At 37.7% G+C, this 24,268-nt stretch overlaps 1 protein-coding gene across 1 annotated transcript; it reads left to right on the forward strand.

Annotated features, from left to right (window-relative positions):
- The first annotated feature begins 22,902 nt into the window (after window positions 1–22,902).
- LOC139901717 (uncharacterized) lies at window positions 22,903–23,358 on the forward strand. Its single transcript, XM_071884394.1, has one exon. The coding sequence runs from the start codon at window positions 22,903–22,905 to the stop codon at window positions 23,356–23,358; it is 456 nt and encodes a 151-aa protein (XP_071740495.1).
- Window positions 23,359–24,268: the final 910 nt, after the last annotated feature.

The raw sequence follows: 24,268 nt of genomic DNA on the forward strand, positions 1-24,268 counted from the left end.
AATATGAGCGAGGAAGAATTCCGTAATTTTCTCGCAGCGAACATAGCCGCAGTACAGGCTGTAATGCAAAATAACAACAATAATTCAGGGTCCAGCAGTGGAATAAATTCCGCAAGAAATCGTGTAGGATGCTCCTACAAGGAATTTACTGCCTGTAGACCCCTTGAGTTCGATGGAACCGAAGGACCAATCGGATTAAAACGGTGGACTGAGAAGGTCGAATCGGTGTTTGCCATAAGTAAATGTACTGAAGAAGAGAGTGTAAAGTACGCTACGCATACCTTCACAAGTACTGCGTTAACATGGTGGAACACCTATCTCGAGCATGTGGGACAAGATGCTGCTTACACGCTACCATGGTCAGCGTTGAAACACATGATGAATGAGCAGTAACGGCCCAGAAATGAGGTCAATAAGCTCAAGATAGAGCTTAAAGGATTACGAACGCAAGGATTCGATATTACCACCTACGAACGACGATTCACAGAGTTGTGTCTATTGTGCCCAAGGGTGTTCGAAGATGAAGAGGAGCAGATCGACGCGTTTGTAAAAGGGTTACCAGAGAGGATTCGGGAAGATGTGAGTCCAAGCGCGCCCACATCAATGCAAAAGGCAAGTCGAATGTCTCACAAACTCATAAACCAAATTGAGGGAAGGATTAAAGAGCAGTCGACCGAGGAGGCCAGAATAAAACAAATCAAGAGAAAGTGGGAAGAAAACAGTGACAAGAGTCACCAACACAACAACAGTAACTATCGCTTCAACAATCAACACAACAACCGTGAGCCCAATTTAGCTTTGTATCCATACAAAAATTATCTAGCCCAACAAACCAAACAGTTTTAGACCCATTTAGCCACTTACATTTACTTACATTTTCTAACCAGCATTTATATATACAGGGTATTTTGTTTATAAAGCCCACCGATGTGGGATCAAGAAAAAGATATTAGCTTACATTTATTGATTATGTTTGCTTTAAGTGCTTTCACATTAATTTAGGGTCAGCACTTATTTGATAGGATCGTTAGTTTATTTGTAGAAAATATTCGTGGAGTCATGACATTGTATTATTATACGTGGGCTTATTTCCATGAAGTACTGAGTATACGTGTGCTTATTTCCATTAAGTAGTGAGTGTAAGTGTATAACTCCAATATGCAAATGATAATTGGAAGATGAATTTATCATTAGTACTCCGTATTTGCTAAGAGAAAAGTTATTACTCCGTATCATTTTTGGTTAAGAATTGAAAAAAAAAAAAAAATTTGTTTGGTGAAATTGAGTATGTTATATGTTTAATGGTTGAAAAAAATTCTCGTTTAGTGAATAGGATTAGGGATGACTCCTAAACAATTATTCGAGTATTCGTTAGGGCCTTAGGGGCCTTTTTTTCGACTCGTTCAGGGCACTCAAATTCTCGGGACCGGCCCTGGGTGTGTATGTGCCGCATCATCTACAATCTTTTTTTCACAGATTGTAACGTTACACCTTTTTACTCACGAACTTTGTCATATCACTCACAACTATTTCACTACCCTTTAATTTTTCAATCGTCGCCATATGTGATATAAAAGGTTCACTTCAAGTGATATGATAAATTTATGTCACGTAATATATATTTTTTAAGTATTTTCATTAGCTTCGTGATTTGATGGAATTACCTCCGGTGAGGTAAATGTATCCGAAGAAGTTTTTTTTTTTGTTCAGTTTAGTCGGGATGTTATTATTTTTTTCTTAGCTGTACGTGGTGTAATTATTATCATGTAATCCTTTTAGACTCTTCTTTGACTACCAAGATAAGTGTGTAGTGAAGTTTAAATTTAGAGTTTATTGTGCGGAGATCATGACCTTAATTGGTAAGTATCTTAATATCGTTATTTGTAAATGTAGATCTTAGTAAATGCCAAATGGTATAAAAAACTGATGTTAGCATTTTGTAGATGAAACCATTGATTGATTTCAGTTGTAAATAGGGTTTTCCTTGCACGCCACATTACAACCTTTTTGTCAACATGTGTAGCTAGTGGCTTCCAAAGCAAAGCATGTCCCATGTAAAGTTGTCAACGAATTACCTGAATTGTAAAAAATGTAAGTTAAGCAAAAAAAACAAACAAACAATCAAAAATTTAATTATTTTTTTCAAGATTTGGTGGACCATGTGTTATTCCTCAACTTTCGAGTATACTTAAAAATGACAAATACTCCAAAGTGTTAACTTATGCTTTTCCGAATAGGAACGGCAAAGGGGTTCGGATAGATAAGGTTGACGGGATAACTTCACGTTCAGACGAACGAAATCAGAAGGGACGTTCCTAGGCACGTTTTTGGGTTACTTGATTCATTTGGTTGGCCTTTATAGTTGGTTAGTTTTTTGTATGAGGCGCTACTATTTTGAGTCTTATTTTCGTCCGATTTGGTTAGTTTGTTGTGGATTAGTCGCTCGCTTTTGTCCTTGTGGCTCGGTTATAGCTAGCTATACCTAGGTGTTGGTTGCGTCTCTAGCAAGTTTACTTGTAGCGAGCCGAACCTTTTTTGTTCAGATTGATTGTATCGTTTTCATAGGTTCCTTCATTTTTTGATAAGGGTTTCCAAATTTTAATAGTATTTATTATTTTAGCAACATAAAATAAATCACATTATCACTTATGTCTGCTTCTTCGATGATAAAGTTAACCGAATCATCATACTATTTTTTATTTTCAGGATTCATCCTATCACTAGTGCGCGCAAGATATCCTAATACGGGCAGGTATGAAACATTGCAAAACGATCACCACACTGGTCGTTACGAATGGCAAGTTAAGCACTAATACATGACCATCTTACTCCGATCCCACTGAATATCGGAGTCTTGCAGGTGCTTTGCAATACCTTACTTTTACTCGTCCTGATATTTCTTACGCGGTACAACAAATATGTTTACATATGCATGATTCGAAAGAATGCCACATGCAAGCTCTCCGTCACATCCTTCGATACATCATGGGTACTTTAAGTCACGGCTTGCAAATTACCAGATCCTCCTTATCCTCACTCGTGTCATATACGGATGCCGACTGGGGTGGTTGTCCGGATACACGACGATCTACATCTGGCTATTGTGTATTTTAGGTACCAATTTAATTTCCTGGTCTGCGAAACGACAACCCACAGTTTCACGCTCAAGTGCAAGGCTGAGTATAGGGGTGTTGCAAATGTAGTGTTCGAATCTTGCTGGCAACGTAATCTATTACTTGAGCTTCGATGTCCAATTCACAAAGCTACAATGGTCTTCTGTGACAATGTGAGTACTATATTTCTCTCCGGTAACCACGTCCAACATCAACGCACGAAACACATTGAAATGGACATACATTTTGTTCGGGAAAAAGTTGCTCGCGGTCACGTTCGTGTTCTTCACATCCCGTCTCGCTTTCAAATCGCCGACATCTTTACTAAGGGTTTACCACGAGTCTTATTTGAAGATTTTCGCAACAGTTTAAACGTCCGGCCTCCTCCCGTTCAAACTGAGGGGCTATATTAGACCACGTTGACTTTACATACAACTGGCATATCGATTTAATTATAGGATAAATTGTATTTGTAAATGCAAATCATAGCATAGTTGGGAATGTGTATCCATTCCATATATTTAGCCAAAGTTAGTTGTAGATAGGCTGGCACATAATTCTCTGTATATATTGAACCGTATGTTATGAATGAAATCACATAAAATTACCACACTTACAAAATTGTTACCAATCTACATATAAAAATATTTATCCCAGCTATTAATTAATTTCTTATGTTCATCCAAACTCTATATATTAAAAGTGGTCACAAGATAAAATTACCATATAGTTTATCCTCAACACCACATAGTCAACAACCTCTAACGGGCCAAAATAACCACCAATGCATATATGTCACTACTCACCGAACAGAGTTTTACCATAAACTAATTAATTTAAATTCTCAAACAAAGTATATCAACCTGAACTTTATATGTCAAAGATTGGATATTCAGTTCTAAAAATTAAAGACGCCATGGAATATTACATTGAGATAGAATAAAAGGTTTTTGTATTGGTGTGTATGGCGGGCCCGGTGATACTTTCAAGCCTTTTTGGCTTATTGTTGAATAAGAATAATACTCAGTCACCTTTTGCTTTGAATCTCATGCCTCATACAACTAAAATGACTGATGCTTACTATTCATTAAAAAAGCAACTAATTCAGTTTATATATATTTAAGATCATAACATTAACATAGTTAATTGGTTGTCTTGGTAGACGATTTTTCTAAGGATCTTAGGTCGCTTGAACTCTAAACTAGAGGCGGAATACACTAGAAAAGGGTTAAACCGAGATATGGGTCGTTTTGGGATCGAATTGGTCAAACCTAGAGCAAAACCTAGATTAGATCGACTCCTAGACGATATATTTCGGTGGTATATGATGTTAGGGTTCTCTGGAGATGAAAACCTACGACTTAGGGTGAATGGGACGAGTAACCTCATCAAAGAAGTCTAAACCCGTATATATAGTGAACACAGACACACTCGGTCGAGTGTCTGTGTCCACACGATCGACTGAGTGACACAGTCGGTCGAGTGTCTATACACACTCGGTCGACTGTGTACAGTTTAAACATATTGATCACTTGATAAATTAAGTATGCACAAACACAAATATAATCAATTGTCTCAAATAAACATTATTACATAACCGAAACGTGTTAAACATAAAAACGGATAACGGCTGGGGATTCATGCACCAACAAACTCCCCCTAAGACCTAGCCGTTACAATAAAGCATTCGGTTATTAATCCGTATAAGGATCTGTCACCCAGTTCTTCAGATAGCAAAGTTTAACAACTCTGCAATACTGTCCAACTTGCACACGATTCTCTGGGCGATACAGCATCCTATTGTAGTAAAGGGTAAACATATCTTCTTCACAGCAGTTTCTCAACAAAACTGGATCTAGAACCCTTATACTATCATTTTCATCTCCTCCATCCTTGTCTAACACAATCACCGCTTCCTCCGAGCGTTCATCATAATACCACCAACGAAAACGAGGTCTGAAGTGCTGCGGCATCTTCCTCAGAGGAACCTTCCGCATATACCTCACAGGTTGATATTTTACTATCTTCCTTCTGACCCCTATTTTCTTGTTCGTTCAATAAGAGATCTTCGGAAACTGAGGACGAAAACCTATGAAATTAGGTGACTGATATGATCTCCTTATCTTACGAACCAAAATATCAGGAACTCCACAATAATCCTGATACAACATCTAAGCCTGGCTACCTGCATAAACTCAAAATAAGGTAACGTTTTGAACTAATATGGAGATTTGATATAATCCACTCCATGTTCTTTCTTGATCGCATATATATCAAATTCTTTAATATAAGCCCAGGCAATTATCTTTCCCTTAGCACGTAAACTCTCACAGTGCTCGATAAACTTCAAAAATTGAGGCTCCACCTTAGGCTTCATCACATACTGCCTAATCCGCATCATAATCTTCCATTCTTCTTCCAACACTTCAACTTTTTCTTTGTTGATCTTCACTGGCAAGAAACCTTCTGGTAACACACTTTCTTGTTCTTTCTGTTCCTTTTCTTTACACTGTCTGTTCAAAAGCTCATCATTCATCTGAAAATAATCAGCAAAAGTTGGATACTCATCACCAACACCTTCATAACGAGGATAAGGCTCGGTTGGCTCATCCTCAATAACCACTTCATCAAAACTGTTATCACTTTCATCAAAAACATCAGTATCACTCATATCATCATCAAAATTACGAGCCCCTGAAGTTGAAGCTTCAGTTGAGGCTTTTGATGCATCGTCAGCACATTCCTTAGCTTCTCGCTCTAGACTCTCCATCAATTCCTGCTCAGTTTCGGTGAGATCCGGAGGGAACTCCCCTTCTTCTAAATCAGTGTAAACAGTAGTGTGATTAAGACGATCCTTCATAGCTAAAAATTCAGAAACTGTTATAACTTGAAGAGGAGTTACATACAGCGGGTTATTCTCCGTGTAGCCTTTTGCAACTTCAACAGCCCTGTCTTCCTCAGCTTCACCAAAAGTACCAAATGGATCAGGTTCTCCATCTTCCTCTTCAACCACAACATTTTTCTCCCATTCATTTAACCTCATAGTCAATTCTTGATTTTGAGTCTGAAGAGTTAAAATTTCACCAGCTTGACTTCCCACATTTTTCTCTAGTTCATCAATCTTCAACTGTTGTCGATCAACTAACTTCCTCAACTCAGACATTTCAGTTTCTGTCTTCCTTTTGTCTTCGTCAGCAGCCTTTTGAAATTTATCAAAATCAGCAGACAACTGAATCATTCTCCTGTTAACTATTCTCGACAAATCACCTGATGCAACCTCAGGACGTTGAGAATCTTGAACTTGCTGAGAAGATGTAGTTTGTTGTAGTTGAGTGGGTGGAGTTTGAGTAGAAGCACCAGTAACCTGAACAGTCGGAGAAACCTTTGGCTGAGATTTAGTTGTGGAAGATGAACTTCCGTCTTTAACCAAAATCTTCAAACGCTTTTGTCTCCCTCTTGTCGACACCTTGGGAGTTTCAGCTAGCTTCCTTTTAACCAAATCCACCTGACTCTCATCAAGCGCTGTAACATTCTCCTTATCAACTAATCGAGGACCAGTATGTCTTGGCGGTGGCTGATTCACCTCTTCTCCTCCTTCAATAATAATATCTGTCTCATCCCCAGAAGTACTGTTCTCATGACGACAACTCAAACCTTCCGGACACGCGTAATTTTCATTAATCAGATGACTGATTAATCCTTTCTTCGGAACCTCAACCCGGCTCTGCAAAAATTTGTTGAATGATTGATCATTTAAATGGTTCTGTTTTAGCTCATCCTCAGGAATTTTCACTAACCCCTGAACTTGCTTCTCCAGCATAATTTGAAGAAACCTTGGGAACACCAGATGAATCTTCCTCTTAACATTCAGAACCATTCCATCAAAAATCACTTGAGAAAAGTTAAAATCAGCGTTCAAAACCAACACAACAAACATAGACCTGTACTTAGCTGTCATCTCGTCAAAACCGCCCTGTATCGGGCTCAAACATCTAAGAAGAACGTACGTAAAGTATCGATATTGCCTTGGAAGCTTCGTACGTTTAACAGCTTTGGTTATATCACCAGTATAACCACATCTCTTTAAGCACCTTCTAACTTTCAAAATCGGCAAATCAGTTGGCATGTCATCATTATCTGGGAACCCCAGATCTTCCCTGATAGTCTGTGCCAAAATACGAACAATTGTGTTATTGACAGAACTCAATATCACCTTTCTGTTATCTTCTGTAATAACTTGAGCAACCTCCCAGAATGTTCTCTGATGAGAATAATATGGAGTACACTCAGCAGTAATAGCTTTAAAGATCCTGGAACGCTTCAAAAATGCAATAATAGGACCAAATCCTCCTCTTTGGGCCTCAGGACCCTTTTCGTCAACACATGCAAGTACGTTTGTATCTTCTCGACCAATCAGACCCGGTAACTCAGAAGATAAAAGAATTCGTGGTTCACGTTCTTCATCAGACATCTGCTGTTGCTCTTGAGACATTGTGAATATCTGAAAAACACTCAAAACAATATAACTAATAAGCATTTACCTCCATGTATCATGGGGTATCTAGTTAATCGTACGAATCAACAGATAAACAAACATAACAAGTACATTAACTAATACCCACACATTTATATCGTTCAGAGGTTATGTTTATTACACACCATAGTTCAAAGGCTAACATGCTAGACCTATCAAATTACATAATAACCATAGTTAAACATAATCCCACTAAATCACAAACATAAGGATTATGCTTCAATAACATCCTCTGGTACTGGCTTCAATTTGTAATTTGTGTCCTCAAACAGGTCAAGCTCATCAAACAAATGATTTAAAAGGACGGCATAGGGAAATGGTGTTTCCTCATTATCCATAGCATCCTTCATGATATTAATGACAATCTGACTAAAATTCACCTTGATACGTTCCATAAGACAGTACAACAGAACAGCCTCAGTACCAGATAACAAATCGTCAGATAGATCTCTAAACACCACATTTCTTTTGATAATCCTCAAGTTAGACACCAAATCATCTCTAACATCACTATCTCTGATCTCAATTCTATTGGAACCAATTACATATCCTGGCTTGGTAATGTGAGCAGCCACCCCACTCGCATCAAATTTGCTAGAGATCTTACTAATATCTTTACTAGGGCGATATATCTTGGCTACCCAGTAATTCAATAGTAAGTGATCTGCGAAGTCATCTATTGTCCACTTATAGGCATTACCAAAGAAATTAGCATGAACATGTTTCTTTTCTATGGCCACACTAGAATAGAACTCTCGGATAAGCTTAGGACAGAAATGATTCCCTATCTGAAGAAATGTTATACAATCTAAACCTTTCCACATATCTTGAGTGAACTGGGTTGCAGCAACTTTGGTCTCTACACGGATAGGCCTATGTTTGGCCAAAGCTCTCTTACATTCAAGATCATATTCCCAAGTTCCACTTATCCTACTACTTGGTCCTGACATTCTTAAAGCAAAACTACACAAAACATTTAGTATAACATGATATGAACTTAACAAAACAATCAAAAACAGCAAAATTCAAAAATTAGGGTTTCTATACACTCGGTCGAGTGTATATACACACACGGTCGTGTGTATCTTCGAACAGTCGAGTGTGTGAACTCACTCGGTCGACTGTCTTTAGGGTTGAAAACATAGAAAATTTCAATTTCAATATCACAACACCTTCCTTGTTCACTCCCCCTAGGACTGATCTCCACAGTATAAAAACAAAACCCACATTGTTCCTTTAAGCTCTAAACAATTTATTCTCTAATTTAACGAAAAACATAGGGTCCTTTCAGAGTAAACCTTTTCGGGAACTGAGTTGTTTGGCTTAATACATAAACAGAAATGCACATGCAACTAATCTTATGAATGTAAACAATCTCAGATATGCATGCACATGCAAATACACAAAGCAAAATACTGTACAAGATCCAGTGTGTCATGATTATCAGCAACAGTTAATCTTTTAGATAACATCAGCTTCATTAAACAATAGCATAAGAAGAATATACGATGTTATTAGCAAAGGAACAGATAAAACTGCATATCATGAATCACACCACAAGGAGAATAACACATCTTTTGTGAGTTGACATATTAAATTGATTATATCTTTTGACTTGGGGATCAGAACTGAACTATATTGACATGTTTCTCCACAATTCATTCATTAACTTATTAGATAAAGCATATACATAACAACTTTCAGATATATCAGCAAACATTTATCAACTTTCATCCCAAACTTTGATGATCACGTTATATTAATTACTTTAACACATTTCAATGTTAGACTTTGATCACGAAGTCAGTCCTCATTTGAGATCGCACGATGTTTCATGTAGAACAATTGAGCACAACATGTTGACGATGTCCTCTTATCACATCAATGTACTTTCAATTTGATTGAACAGAACCATCTCACGATTTTTCTAGCAACCCTGTCAGCCATGAGCTTCTAACTTAAACTTACATCTTTCGTTTCAGATAACCTTGTGAATCTCAAATTTATTGAATACTTTGTTAAAGACGCATACCGGTCGCTATAAACCCCATACTTAAACGGAAATCGTATGATGTATGATGTTGGATGGATGGAAGTGATATATATATATTTGAGTGATGGAACGCTAAGATATCCTCCAGAAGATATTCCCTCTATCCAGGTCAATAGGTACAATCCCATACCACAGACAAAAGATGTAAAGTCCACCAAAAATGATGTGCACTGAATGATTTAAGTTCTCTATATATGATGATCTGATAAATTTCTCCCCCTCAGATGTAGATAACTAAATCTTCCAAATAAATCTCTGATGGTATTATCTCTGAAGCTGTGTTCAATTCTTGATCCATGATTCTCTTACAGTAATGTGATGCATCATTTTATTTACAACGTGGAATAAAGAAACATCAACATAACAATTTTTTTTATTTTTTTTTATTTTCTGATATTGCCTTTTCTCCATAAAACTAATAAAATAAATAAGTAAATACAACTATACATGATGATGATGCACTACCGTCTTTGACTTTAGTAGAAGCTGCACAGAAAACCAATCTTCTGATGTTGAAATCTAGAAACGGATGACGTTGCAAAATATAAATCATTCTGTGTCTGTGACACAAGACTGCACTTCTCAACCCTTTTAGAGAAAGCACCTCCCTTCGGGTACCCGATATGTATGTTGTTGAATTTCGGTCCAAGTAATAAAGGTAAATAGAAACAAGTATGCATCCTAAACAAAGTATGCTCACCTTGGGGACTCACAAAATTATCCTTTTGCTACCGAGTATAAATCGTAGTAGGGGAGACCTCAACCGTCTGTTGAGTTTCTGAACAACCATTTCTCAGTACATATTTTGTGATAAGTAGGTGACTACCCTCAACCGCTGTAAATCTTTCCATGATTTTCTCATCATGATATTTACGCTTGGTTAATGTGATCATCTCTATCTAGAGTTAGGCCAATAAAGTCCACTAACACATTATCAATCATCCTGTATTACTTGTTTTTCACAACTTACATATCAGTTCAGTATTGCAATCACTTCCCCACAACATAGAATAAGCAACTCATTTTCAGGTTTTTCAATTTTTATGGAATTTTCATTTTTCAATTTTTATTTGCTTTTCTGGTTTTTCTGATTTTTACGGCTTTTTGGTTTTCTCTGTACAAATGCATAAAACTATCTAAAAAAAATAAGCAAACATGCATAAAATCATCAAAAACTAATCTATCATGCAAATGGAAAGTAAACATGCAGATGATCTACAAACTACCATGTAAACCTACATAAATGATACAAGCAGTTGCAAGACCTTCACAACTCAGTCTCTTGGTTAGGTTCCTCTGTGTCAGGAACCTCAGTTTCAGGAACCACGTCAGTAAGCAATTTAATACCTATTTCCTTCAACAGAAAATCAAAGCGTGGTTTATCAAAAGCTTTTGTGAAGAGATCAGCCCTTTGGGCTGTAGTGTCTATCTGCACTACATCTATCAGCTTTTTCTCATAGAAATCTCTAATGAAATGGTACTTAATCCCTATATGTTTCGTTTTAGAATGATTTACGGGATTTTTAGTGACAGCTATGGCAGCAGTATTATCAACATAAATAGGAGTGTTAGAAATTTGCAAACCGTAGTCACGTAGTTGCTGTTGAATCCAGATGACCTGAGATGTACAGCTGGCCGTGGCAATGTATTCTACTTCACAAGTGGACTGAGCCACAACTGTCTGCTTCTTACACTTCCAGGTAACAATTTTGCTTCCCAGAAACTGACAACCTCCTGATGTTTACTTAAAATCTTTCTTACATCCTCCATAGTCTGAATTACTATACGCTGTGAGATCAAAACCATCCTCACACGGATACCATAACCCTAAGCTCGGTGTATCTTTCAAATACCTCAGAATCTTCTTAACCACTAACATATGATGAACATTAGGATTTGCCTGATAACGAGCACACAGACAAACCGCAAACATGATATCTGGTTGGGAAGCGGTAAGATACATTAGAGAACCGATGATTGCCCTGTATAACGTTTGGTCCACTGAAGCACCCTCACAATCAGGAGATATCCCATGATTTATAGACAACGAAGTCTTAGCGGGTCTTTCTGCTTCCATTTGAAACCTCTTCAGAATATCAGCAACATACTTGGTTTGATGCAAAAAGATACCTTTATCCGTCTGAGCTACTTGTAGACCTAGGAAAAACTTTATCGTTCCCATCGAACTCATCTTGAACTTCTGCTGCATGACTTTCTCAAACTCATCAACCATTCCCTGATCTGTTGACCCGAAGATAATATCATCAACATAAACCTGCACTAACATAAGATGTTGTCCCTTCTTCTTGATGAAAAGTGTCTGATGAATGACACCTTTCCTGAAACCGTTTTCAATCATGTAGTTTGACAATGTCGCATACCATGCTCTAGGAGCTTGGTGAAGACCATAAAGTGCCTTTTCAAGTCGATAAACCTTTTCTGGAAAATGCGGGTCTTCGAAACTAGGTGGTTGTTCAACAAACACTCTTTCATTGATCTCGCCATACAAAAATGCGCTTTTGACATCCATCTGAAAAACTTTAAAACCCATGAAGGATGCAAAGGCCAAGAAAATCCTAATTGCTTCCAGTCGTGCAACCGGAGCAAAAACCTCATCATAGTCAATTTCAGGGATCTGTTGATATCTCTTTACCACCAGTCTAGCTTTGTTTCTGATAACAATACCCTGTTCATCCTTCTTATTTTTCAAAACTCATCGAAGACCATAGGGTACACAACCATGTGGTGGATTGACTAGCTTCCAAACCTTTAATTGTTTGAATTGTAACAGCTCCTCTTGCATTGCACTAACCCACTCGTCAAACTTCAATGCCTCATAAGCATCTTTAGGTTCAATTTGACACACATAACATGAGTGAGCATGCACAAATATTCTTCCTGTCTTATTCAACGTTGAATAAAAAGCTGTTACCACATTCGCACTCACTGTCTGAACATCTTCCGCTACTGTTGAACTTACACTAGTCACGGGAACCTCTGATGTAGTCGGAACTTCAGATGTAGAGGCTTCATTAGACTTCCCTAGAGGAATACTAATGTGAGGAATGCCTCTTGAATCCACATAATAATCATCAAGTCGTTTAGGTGGCAGAATCATACGATTGGATCTACGTACACCTCCTGCTTCAATTGGCGGTTCAGTCACTGTTACAGTTGGTGGTTGATTATATAGAGGATTAAGATGTTCCTCAGTCAGTTGCGTTCGACTAACTTCCTCGTCATCTTCAAGCTCACTATCTTCATCTGTATATACTACCCCGTCCTCATTTGAATCAAAATCACCTCTAACACTCTGCGGACTTGGTTGCAAGCTAGAAACCGGATTCTGAACCTGCACTGGAGTAGTGATAACATTTTCAGAAGTGTTTTGAGAATCAAACAATATCTGAGTCAGAACTTCTTCATCTGTAGCATCTGGCAGAAGATTGAAGGAATCAAATAACTTATCATATTCAAACTGCCATGTGAATCCTTTACTGACATGAGGTGGAGCATTGCGTTGAATATCAACCTCATAACGTTCTTCCAGACACTTGGACTCAGTATTATACACCCGTTTGTTCGGATTCCCATATCCCAAGAAGATACCAGAGATCACCTTTGAATTAAATTTTCCTCCAGCGTCTCGTACCAGAATAGTACAAGGTGCACCAAAGGGTTCAAAATGTTTAATGTTTGACTTTCTCTTGTGTAACAGTTCATAACATGTTTTACCATGTCTCTTCACCACTAGAACTCTGTTCATCACGTAGCATGCAGTACTCACGGCTTCACCCCAGAAAACAATTGGAAGACATGAATCTGCTAGCATTGTTCTTGCGGTTTCAATTAGAATCCTGTTCTTTCTTTCAGCAACACCGTTTGATTGAGGTGTATAAGAAGAACTGAACTATTGTATCCCCTTCTCATTACAGAACAACAGCATCTGATTGTTCTTAAATTCCGTACCATTATCAGTACGAATCTTTCTAACCTTCAACTTATACAAACTTTTGAGCTTCAGAATCAAAACTTTAATATGATCGAAAGTATCTGACTTGTGTTTCAACATCACAACCCACGAGAACCGGGAATATTCATCTGTAACCACCAAGCAGTAAGACTCTCCGGTGAGTGTTTTACAGTTAACTGGACCAAAGAGGTCCATGTGCAGCAATTCCAAAGGAATATTAACTGAATGATGCTTCTTAGCAGTATGTGACTTCTTATTCTGTTTCCCTTGCTTACACGGAAGACAACCTTCAGGAATATGAAAACTCTTAACATTCACACCTTCAACCAATTCATTGTGGACTAGATTATTCATCTTCCTTATACGCTTATGCCAGATAATCGACTCCTGTTCAGTAGCCTTAGAAACAAATGCCTGATGGCCTGTAGCTGCTTTAACATGAGCCTTACGCATATCAAGGATATAGAGATCCTTGCACCTTGGAGCCGTCATCAGAATCATGTCTTCCGGAATTACAAACTCTTTTCTCAAAATATAACAAAACTTATCATCAAAAGCAATGGTATACTTTTTGTCAACAACTTGTGAAACTGAAAGCAGATTGTTCGACATCTGCTCTACATAATTAACTTTATCAAAGCTAACGTTCTCATTAGCAATAACACCCTGAGCAGTAATAAATCCTCCTTCACTACCTGCAAAAGAAACTGGTCCTCCATCCACTGTTTTCACATTAGACAGCAAAGACAAGTTCCCTGTCATGTGCCTGGACGCCCCACTATCAACAATCCAAGTACTGCAGCGTGGATTGTAGGCAACCTGCACATTAAAGTAAAAGGATTAGTTAGAAAGGGCCACCCATGCCCTAATGGCAGTGGGTTTCCCATCAACACCAACAACTGGCAACTCCACCCATTGTCCTTTAGATCCAGAAGGACCTTCATGATTTTGAACACCCTTTACTTCTGATTTAGGTTTCCAAACTGTGTTATTCGGTAATTTTTTTCTATAGTAATCATTAGTTTGAAAAACCTTTTTATCATTTGATTTCACAAAAGAAGAATTAAACATTGTTGAAGGTGATCTCCTATTAAAGAAACGAGTTGGACTAAGATCAACCTTCCTTCTGGGTGTCTGTCGAATGGGTCTACAATTCATAGCCCTGTGTCCCAACCTCCCACAATTGAAACAGTTAACATTATCAACATCATGACAGTTAAACAAATTGCGTCTAATTAATGAAAACTGTCTCCTAGGTGGTTCAGTACGTTGTATAGTCGTAGGGGGTGATGAGACTTGTTGCTTAACAGTCTGTCGACGACCAGGCGGAACATACTTGGACACACTACCAGATTTGGAACTTGCACCTGTTGGTGGTTGTTCTACCTTATTACCTGTAACGTCTATCCTTCCTTTACTGACAAACTTAGGTGACACTCCTTGAGTGTCCTTCTTCTTATTCTGTTTGGGAGTCACAGTGCTTTTAGACTTAGCCTTTTGACTTTCAGTCATCTTACTAGCATTAGCAGGATTTTTCAGAATGGTAACAGGTTTAGTGACAAGCTTAAAAGGTTTGATGTCTTTCTCAGTGTCGATATCAGTATCTGACTCTGTTTCATAGACAACATCTAAAGGCTTCTTCGACTCAACTATCTTAACAGAACTCTCAACAGGTGTTTCTTTAGGCTTACCATATTCTAGTTCTACAACTGGACCCTTACTTTTCTCAACTGGTTTGTTAATATACTCACCTAGAAGTGGCGGGGCAACCTGGTTGTAACCTAAACCCTGCTGTTTAGGAGGATTCAAAGTCTATTTTACATAAGACAACCTCTGCCAATTGTCGATCCTAGCTTTTTCAGACTCGTATTTCAACTTAAATGAATCCCTTTCTACCTTAAGAGTCTCTATCTATCCCAAATACATAGTAATCACTTTTCCATCATCTATAACCGTTAATTTTAAGTGACGCACCTAATTTTCTAAAGACTTAATCACATCAACATAGTCTTTCTGTTTATTAAGGTAGAAAAGCGCATCATCATAGTTCTTTTTATTAGTCTGATTCTCCAAACTTAAATTCTTAAGGTCAATTCTAAGCTTAGGACAAGTCTCACATGTAATAGATATCTCATTAAACTTTGTGATAACACATTCAAGCCTCTCAATTTCCTGTTCATAACCAATGCATTTAGAACAATTAGAAACTGAGTCAATACGTACCTTATCATTTCCTGGCGTGTTGGCCATGAATGCATAGTCATTTCTTCCAACCTGAGAATCTGCATCTGATTCTGACTCTGACTCTGAGCTCGTACTATCCGAGTAATCAGCCTCATAACCTCCTTTACCCCCACCTTGATCTCCACAAACTGGACTCTGAACAGTAACAATCTTCTCATCACCACTCTTAAGATCACAGTTGAGCAAATGTTCCAGCTCCTTTCTGAACCAGGTACCAACATGACAACTCATCCCTTCTTCTTCATCAGACGAGTCAGTAGTAAACTCAAGATCTGATAAGTCCCGAGCTTTGCAAAACTTATCATACAACCTATCCTTAATCCTCTTCCTGAAGCAAAATTTCATCAGCTCTTCTGCTCTCTTCAACCTAGCATCACATTTGCACACATAGCATGTGCAATTCGGATTATCCTTACTCGTACAACCTGCATTTTTCTGAACAATTCTTTCCTCTTCAATTTCTGCTTCGCTTTTACCTACAAACACAACATTAGCTTTTTACGTATCTACCGAGATGGACCAGTCACATACTTCATCCGCATACGTTGTAGTCAAAGCCTTGGATTGAACAGAACCCGAAGATTCTTTCTCAATAATTACATGTTGTGGTGTAACTGAGATGGTTGTCTGGTGAAAAGGATCATGAAAACCAGGCTTGGGTGGTCTCGTGCAAGTCTTCTTAAAATGACCATATTCATCACAATTGTAGCACATAACCTTTGACATATCAAAACCAAATTTCGAATCTCGATTCAAACTCAGCGATCTTTGTCCTGTTCTCTTCAAGTACTTTCTAGCACGTCTCACAATACTACCCATACAGTAGAGTATATCCATTCTCTCAAGCTCGTCCTCATCAATCTGATCATAGTCTTCATTTTCAAGATGACTATTAAGCACCTGTCCACCAATCATATCGTTGTATGAGTTAACAACAAAAGCTGCCAATGCCATATCTTCCTGAATAGATTCGCGAGATCTCTTCTTGATATTCTCAGTTTGAAACACAGGAGTTTGAGTCTGAGTCTGAGTCTGTTGAATCGGAGAATCCTCAATCATCTTAATTGTAGAATTTTGAGCTTGTAATTTAGCATTAAAGTAGCCGGACTGAGACGATGGTGCAGACATTTGTGAAGCATTGGCTGATATGTATGCTGTCTGTAGTGGAGCATGAGTACCAGAAGATGAAGCTAAAGATGATGCAGCAGCAGCTACAGAACCAAGTCTCTTTTCTTTGCTTCATCTTGAATGTCCTTCTCCATCAACTTCGACGTAAAAGCTGTTAGTGTCAACGGACGACCTGATGAGCTGTACCTGTTCTGAATCTTTTTAATCTCATGATCCCACTTTTCTGGAAGACCATCTTTCAACACCCTTACTGCCTTTTCATCAGGCACCTCAATCCCATAATCTGCCATCTCTGCAACCAATAATCGATATCTTTCCAAAGTCTATCCTAGAGATTCTGATGGAAGAGCTGCAAACACCCTCCATTCATCCTTCAAAACCTTACCTTTAGTTGCACGATAAGTAGCAGTACCTTCTGTTGCATATTGAAGAGCTAACCAGATAGTATACGAGGTTTTGTTTCGGTTCTTAAATTGCTGAAAGATTTCCTTTGACAAAGCTTGGGTTAGCTGAGCATAACATCTACACTCAAGATTGTACTCTTCACGCTCTGTAGGACTGAACTGTGAAGTTTCTTTGGGTTCACCATCTGCTCCACATGGCCATACATACGGATTTTCAATACATTCCCAAAGTCTAGAATCGACACCATTTAAGTAAATAACAAACCTAACTTTCCAGTCCAAGAAGTTCTTAAGATTGTCAAGTCTAGGCACTTTATTCGAAGAACCAAATTCACTTTCATTCAGTAATAGTTTTTGTAGTCCAGGTGCGATAACTAATGCACTGTATTCATTCATCACTTGTTCGTTTGTGTCAGACATTTCAATTGATTAATTGTTAAATTTAAAGTTAATTAAGAGCTGTTTTAAAGTCACACGGTTGATTCTCTTTTACACACAGTCGATTGATTGAGACATACGGTCGATTGATTGAGACACACGGTCGAGTGTATGACTTACACGGTCGATTGTCTGACCAAATTTTGGCAGCACTTCGTTACAAAATGAGCCTTGGGTATTACAAACTCACACGGCCAATTGTCTATCTCCCACGGTCGGTTCACAATCTCACACGGTCGAGTGAAAAACTAACACGACCGACTGACCTTTTGAAACTAACACGGCTCAGGTAAAACTCACACGGTCGATTGAAATACTTCCCCGGTCGATATAACAACTCACTCGGTAGGTTGTCAGTACACACACGGCCGAGTGTGTTCTTGACAGTAGCAGGTCGACAATTAGGGTTTTCTAGGCAAAAATCGATTTTGCAATCGATTATGGATGAAAAACACAAAACCAACACGTAGAAAACAATAGTGATGACTCCAGAAACACCTTTTGACAATAAAACTACCAACAATAACGTTGAAAAACCAATTAATTGACTAAAAACCCAAAAACAACAAAAACACCAAATTTTGACTCACAAACGATTTGATCAAGCAAAACCAGAGACTCTAGCTCTGATACCACTTTGTAGACGATTTTTCTAAGGATCTTAGGTCGCTTGAACTCTAAACTAGAGGCGGAATATACTAGAAAAGGGTTAAATCGAGATATGGGTCATTTTGGGATCGAATTGGTCAAACCTAGAGCAAAACCTAGATTAGATCGACTCCTAGACGATATATTTCGGTGGTATATGATGTTAGGGTTCTCTGGAGACGAAAACCTACGACTTAGGGTGAATAGGACGAGTAACCTCATCAAAGAAGTCTAAACCCGTATATATAGTGAACACAGACACACTCGGTCGAGTGTATGTGTCCACAAGGTCGACTGACTGACACAGTCGGTCGAGTGTCTATACACTCTCGGTCGACTGTGTACAGTTTAAACATATTGATCACTTGATAAATTAAGTATGTACAAACACAAATATAATCAATTGTCTCAAGTAAACATTATTACATAACCGAAACGTGTTAAACATAAAAACGGATAACTGCTGGGGATTCATGCACCAAGAGTCTTTTTTATTGGAAATTTACACTTCAAATCATACTTTACACTTTACAACCCATCTTCCCCCCTTTCTTCGGTTTTTCATTTACAGATTAATTGTGTATGTCATTGTTGTGCCTTTTCTTATGGATTTTGTGGCGGTTTTGAAATAGTGTGACGTTCAACGTTCATCATATATATATAGAGGTTGTTTGGGTGGAAACCAATGTTTCACATTAGACATGGGAAGAAATAAATGTATGCATATAAGTTTAATTAGGAAAAACTCCCTCTACTACCAATGAGACTCTTGAGCTTATATGTGTGACATGTTGTTTGAGTTATCGATCCTATCAAGTGGTATCAGAGTCAGACTATAATCCAGATGTGGTGGACGACACAATTGGCGGACCCCTGAACACACACAGCAACGACGGACACCTCTTGCAAGTTGTTAACGATTAAGTCTCACATCGGACATGGAAAGAAACAAATTATGCATATAACCTTCTACTACCAATCGATTTTTTAGAGTAGTAAGGGACTATTAGGCTTATATGTAGGACACGTTACCTTAAATGTATCATTTTTGATTATATTCTTACTTCTTCTTTTTTGTCACTTAAATGTGAAGGTTATAGTATAGATTTTTTCTTTTTTGTCATATTTCACTTATTTATTATTTTTTCCTAAATGTAAAGGTTGTGGTATATATTTTTGAACTCTTGACTCCAAATGTTATAACTCTTTTCTAGGGAACCAATAGGGTGTTTGGGTTTGCGTTTTGAAATTGATTATACGTTTAAGATAATTAGAATCAAATAATTAGCTGTATCAAAACGTGTTAAGTTATACCAACAATCCTATACGGACAATCATATATGTCGTCCGAGTAAGGCACGATTTGTCGTCTGAAAATGGTCAGTTTAATGTAGTGTAAAGTGGTTTAATAAATTTAATGCATTTGTATGTATGTTAAGTAAAAAATTTATACCATTAGTAAATAAGACCAGATGAATAGCAGTTAGCAAACTGCGTTTAAACATGAATACATTGAGCAACAACATATCTTAGAATGACTCGAGAAAGTCTTGGAAACGATCAGTGACAGATTAAAGAATCGTAGTCACAAGTGTTGCTAGTTAAAAGTTCAAAACAATTTACAATCTGATAGTGTCATTTAAAGAAATTTATAATATCCATTAATGTGTCACTAATTAAAAGTCCCAAAACGTTATCACTAGATGACGTATTTCTCCGGTAGCAAGTGCTACCAATATTAAAGTAATACATCGAACCCTATAAACGATAATGAAATAACTCGCTTACCCTACATAAATTTGGATAAAAAAAATACCGTTCTTCCGTGACTGCCTCCGTTTTATACTAGCCAATTGTGACTTGATTCCTCGTTTGAAATAACTTAACTATAGAAATATAAAGTTATACCAAATCCAACGTGTTGAAATTAATAATTTTGAACAGTAGAAAGTAATAATAATAGGGGCACAGGATGAGTATGGAATGGGGTAAAATGATGGTATTTTTGGCAGCTTTAAAACATGCAAATCCCAAGTGGTGAAATCAAAATCGAAATCAAAATCAAAATCCAAAGCGGCCATTCTAATGTCAAACTCTCAAGAGCTATATAACTTAGTAGTAAGTTTCCTTACATTTGAGAGAGTGAGAATCAAGTTAGGTGGCAACAAAATATTTACAACATGATCATAACCACATGCATATTTAGTTGCTTTGGCACTTGAAATTTGAAGGACCATTTTTCAGAAGCACACATGCATTCAAACTTCTAAATCAAGACTGATTGTGTCTTCATTTTAGTGTAAACATGTAAAAGACTTCAAAAACCCAAATTTTTGCTTCTTAAAGTAACTAGATATACAGTATCTTTATTCTATAGATATACTCCTACCGTTTTAAAATTATACTTCACATTTTCTTTTATTTTTTTATCTTAATATATTACTAATATACTAATATCTATAATTTGGGAGACTCTTAATGTTAGGGGCGTCTCAAGTAGATATATAAGAACCATTAGAGATATGTATGAGGGGGCGAAGACTCGGGTACGTACGACGGTAGGAAACACAGAATTTTTCCCGGTAGAGGTAGGTTTACATCAAGGATCGGCCCTTAGCCCATATCTTTTCGCTTTGATCTTAGACGAACTAACTCACGGGATACAAGATAACATCCCATGGTGCCTAATATTCGCCGACGATATTGTATTAGTTTCAGATTCCCAGGATGAGCTTAACAGAAGACTAGAGCAATGGAGGATGGCCCTAGAATCAAAGGGCCTACGGATTAGCAGACTTAAATCGGAGTACCTTTGATGTGATTTTAAGACGAACGAAGAGGAACAAGAGGATATGGTGGATGTCCGAATTGGGGATCAGATTTTACCTCCACAAGAGTCCTTTAGATATTTAGGCTCGATGCTTCACAAATCAGGAAGGATAGATGAGGACGTGACTCATCGTATACGAGTAGGATGGTTGAAGTGGAGGGCAGTGAAAGGGGTGTTGTGTGACAAGAAGGTACCCTTTAAATTGAAAGGAAAATTCTTCAAGGTGGCAATTAGACCAGCCATGCTGTACGGCTCAGAGTGCTGGCCAACGATGCAAGCCCAAGAGAGGAGGATGGAGGTGGCAGAAATGAGGATGCTTAGGTGGACGTGTGGTAACACCATGCTAGATATGATACCAAATGGAGTTTTTAGGGAGAACTTGGAAGTTGGGAACATAACCAACAAGCTGAGGGAAGGTCGACTTAGATAGTTTGGGCATGTTATGAGGCGCTCACTTTTAGCCCCGGTTAGGAGAGTCGAGACTCTCGTTGTTGGGGGCGTAAGGAGAAGGGTAAGACCCAAACGTAGATTGGAGGATAGATTGAAGCTCGACATGAAAGAGCTTCTACTGACGGAGGACATGACTTCTGATAGGAGTTTGTGGAGGAGTAGAATTAGTATAATTGAGTAATTTGTATATATATATATATATATATTTTTTCAATGTGTAGTATATATTTTTTTTTACCACCACTTATATAACTATATCTATATATTATATAGCTTCAATATTTATTATGTATAAGTGTATATGCCTCTGTATCTATATGTTTTTATTCAGGTTATATATAGGTTCTGTGTATATGTTTGTATTTGTATATGTATGAAAGTATGTATCTAAGTTTATATATGTATGCTTGTACCTGTACCTAGATATATATATACCTATGAATGGCTCTATATGTATACATGTTTAGGTACAGTTATTTATACATGCTTATGTGTGGGTGGGATTATGGGTTGGGTGACTGTGTATTTTGATTGTTTGCATGTCTACTTGGATTTACATATTTTTGCGCATTATATTATCCATGCTTTTTGTTCTACTGTTGTGCATGACTGCTATATGTGTTTTCTTTTATGGATACTTTGTATGGTTGCTATTTCTGCACATAACTCTTACAGGTAAGTATGCCCGCACTATTCCGTTTGGAGGAGCATTCATGGTCGGAGGTCCTTTAGGAAGCAATCTCTTGGCTCTTCGAGAAGAGGGAGGGACGATCTTATCTAGCCACGGGTTCTATACCCGCGGGTGGAGTAGGGACTTTCTTCTAATCTATGGTTCGAGGAATGATTGTCTACACCCCACCTCCCTCATACTCTACATTCGTGGGATTGGGTATTGTTGCTGCTGTTGTTGTATACTAATATCTATAATTGTCTGCTTTTATAAAATATATGTGTACAAAAAGTAAGAGGAAATATAACATACTGTATTAACATACTACAAATAAGTAGATTGTAAATATTATGTTTTTAACATTGAACACTAATTTTAGAACAAAAACGAATATATATTTAAGATTTATAGTGAGTAATGATCAAGTACGGTAATGGTTCACACTCACTGTTTTGGCATGACCCTTGGATTTTTGACATCTCTCTTGCTACTCGTTTTCCGCGTTTATACTCTCTTGATCAGAATCGAACAAGCTCAGTAGCCTCTAGATTTTCTAATGGGTCTTGGTTGTGGTTTTGGCGTCGGCCTCCAAGAGGAGGTGTGGAAGATAGTGAATTCACAGAATTATGCGAAGCTCTTCACTCGGTTTCCCTTTCTGCAGTTTCGGATCACTGGACATGGGATAATCCCCCTGATAACACTTTTACTGTTGCTCAAGCTAGACGTCTCATTGAAAACTCAAATTCGGTCAGTACTTCCACCTTTTCCATGTGGTGTAAGACTGTTCCGATCAAAATAAACATCTTCATATGGCGTCTTAATCTTGACCTTCTTCCTACCATCCCAAACCTTGAGCATAGAGATATTTTCTAGAGATATTTTCGTGGACAAAAACACTTGTGCTCTTTGTGACGTTTCAGAAGAATCTCGTAATCACTTGTTCATAAGGTGTGACACAAGTTATCAAATTTGGTGCAAGGTAGGCATATGGCTAGATGTTTCGATCCCAATCTTGGACTCGATGGAAGAATTATGGTCTTGGATCAATTCCCTTCCTCAGAACGGCAACAAAAGATTCATTGTTGAAGTGGTGGCGATCTCAACTCTTTGGCACATTTGGAGGCTCAGGAACGGCATTATTTTTAATGATCACAACATTAGAAAATCATATGTTTTCGATTACATTGTTTTGTCCGCTTTTCGAGGTACCACAAGTCTTCTTTAAATTGGACTTCGTGGTTACACTCGCCATTGTATTCCTTCTAATCTTCTTAGCTTCTTGCTAAGTTTTTCTTTAATATAATTTTTCCGTTCCAAAAAAAAAAATGATCAAGTACGGTACCATGGAAACATTAACTTCGTTAAATGGTGCTTTTGTTTGTATAACAATGAGTATAAACATTATTAACACGTGCATTATATTTTTTTATTAACGGTAATCATATTAAAACATTAATTAACTCTTTGACAAGGAGCATAAGAGAAACAACATGAATCTAATAGAATACAAAAAAGAGGATATTTCAAGGAATTGTCTTGATGTAAAGAAGAGTTCCAAAAACTCCAAGATTTAAATCAACCTGTTGGTGCATGAATCCCCAGCCGTTATCCGTTTTTATGATTAACACGTTTCGGTTATGTAATAATGTTTACTCGAGACTATTGATTATATTTGTGTTTGTGCGTATTTAATTTAACAAGTGATCAATATGTTTAAACTGCACACAGTCGACCGAGTGTGTATAGACACTCGACCGACTGTGTCAGTCAGTCGACCGAGTGT

The sequence above is a fragment of the Rutidosis leptorrhynchoides genome, chromosome 3, assembly GCF_046630445.1.
Source record: "Rutidosis leptorrhynchoides isolate AG116_Rl617_1_P2 chromosome 3, CSIRO_AGI_Rlap_v1, whole genome shotgun sequence".
Classification (NCBI taxonomy): domain Eukaryota; kingdom Viridiplantae; phylum Streptophyta; class Magnoliopsida; order Asterales; family Asteraceae; genus Rutidosis; species Rutidosis leptorrhynchoides.

Excerpts from the sequence above, each read along its gene's own strand:
- LOC139901717 (XM_071884394.1), top strand. The coding sequence starts at position 22,903 with ATGATCAAGTACGGTAATGGTTCACACTCACTGTTTTGGCATGACCCT.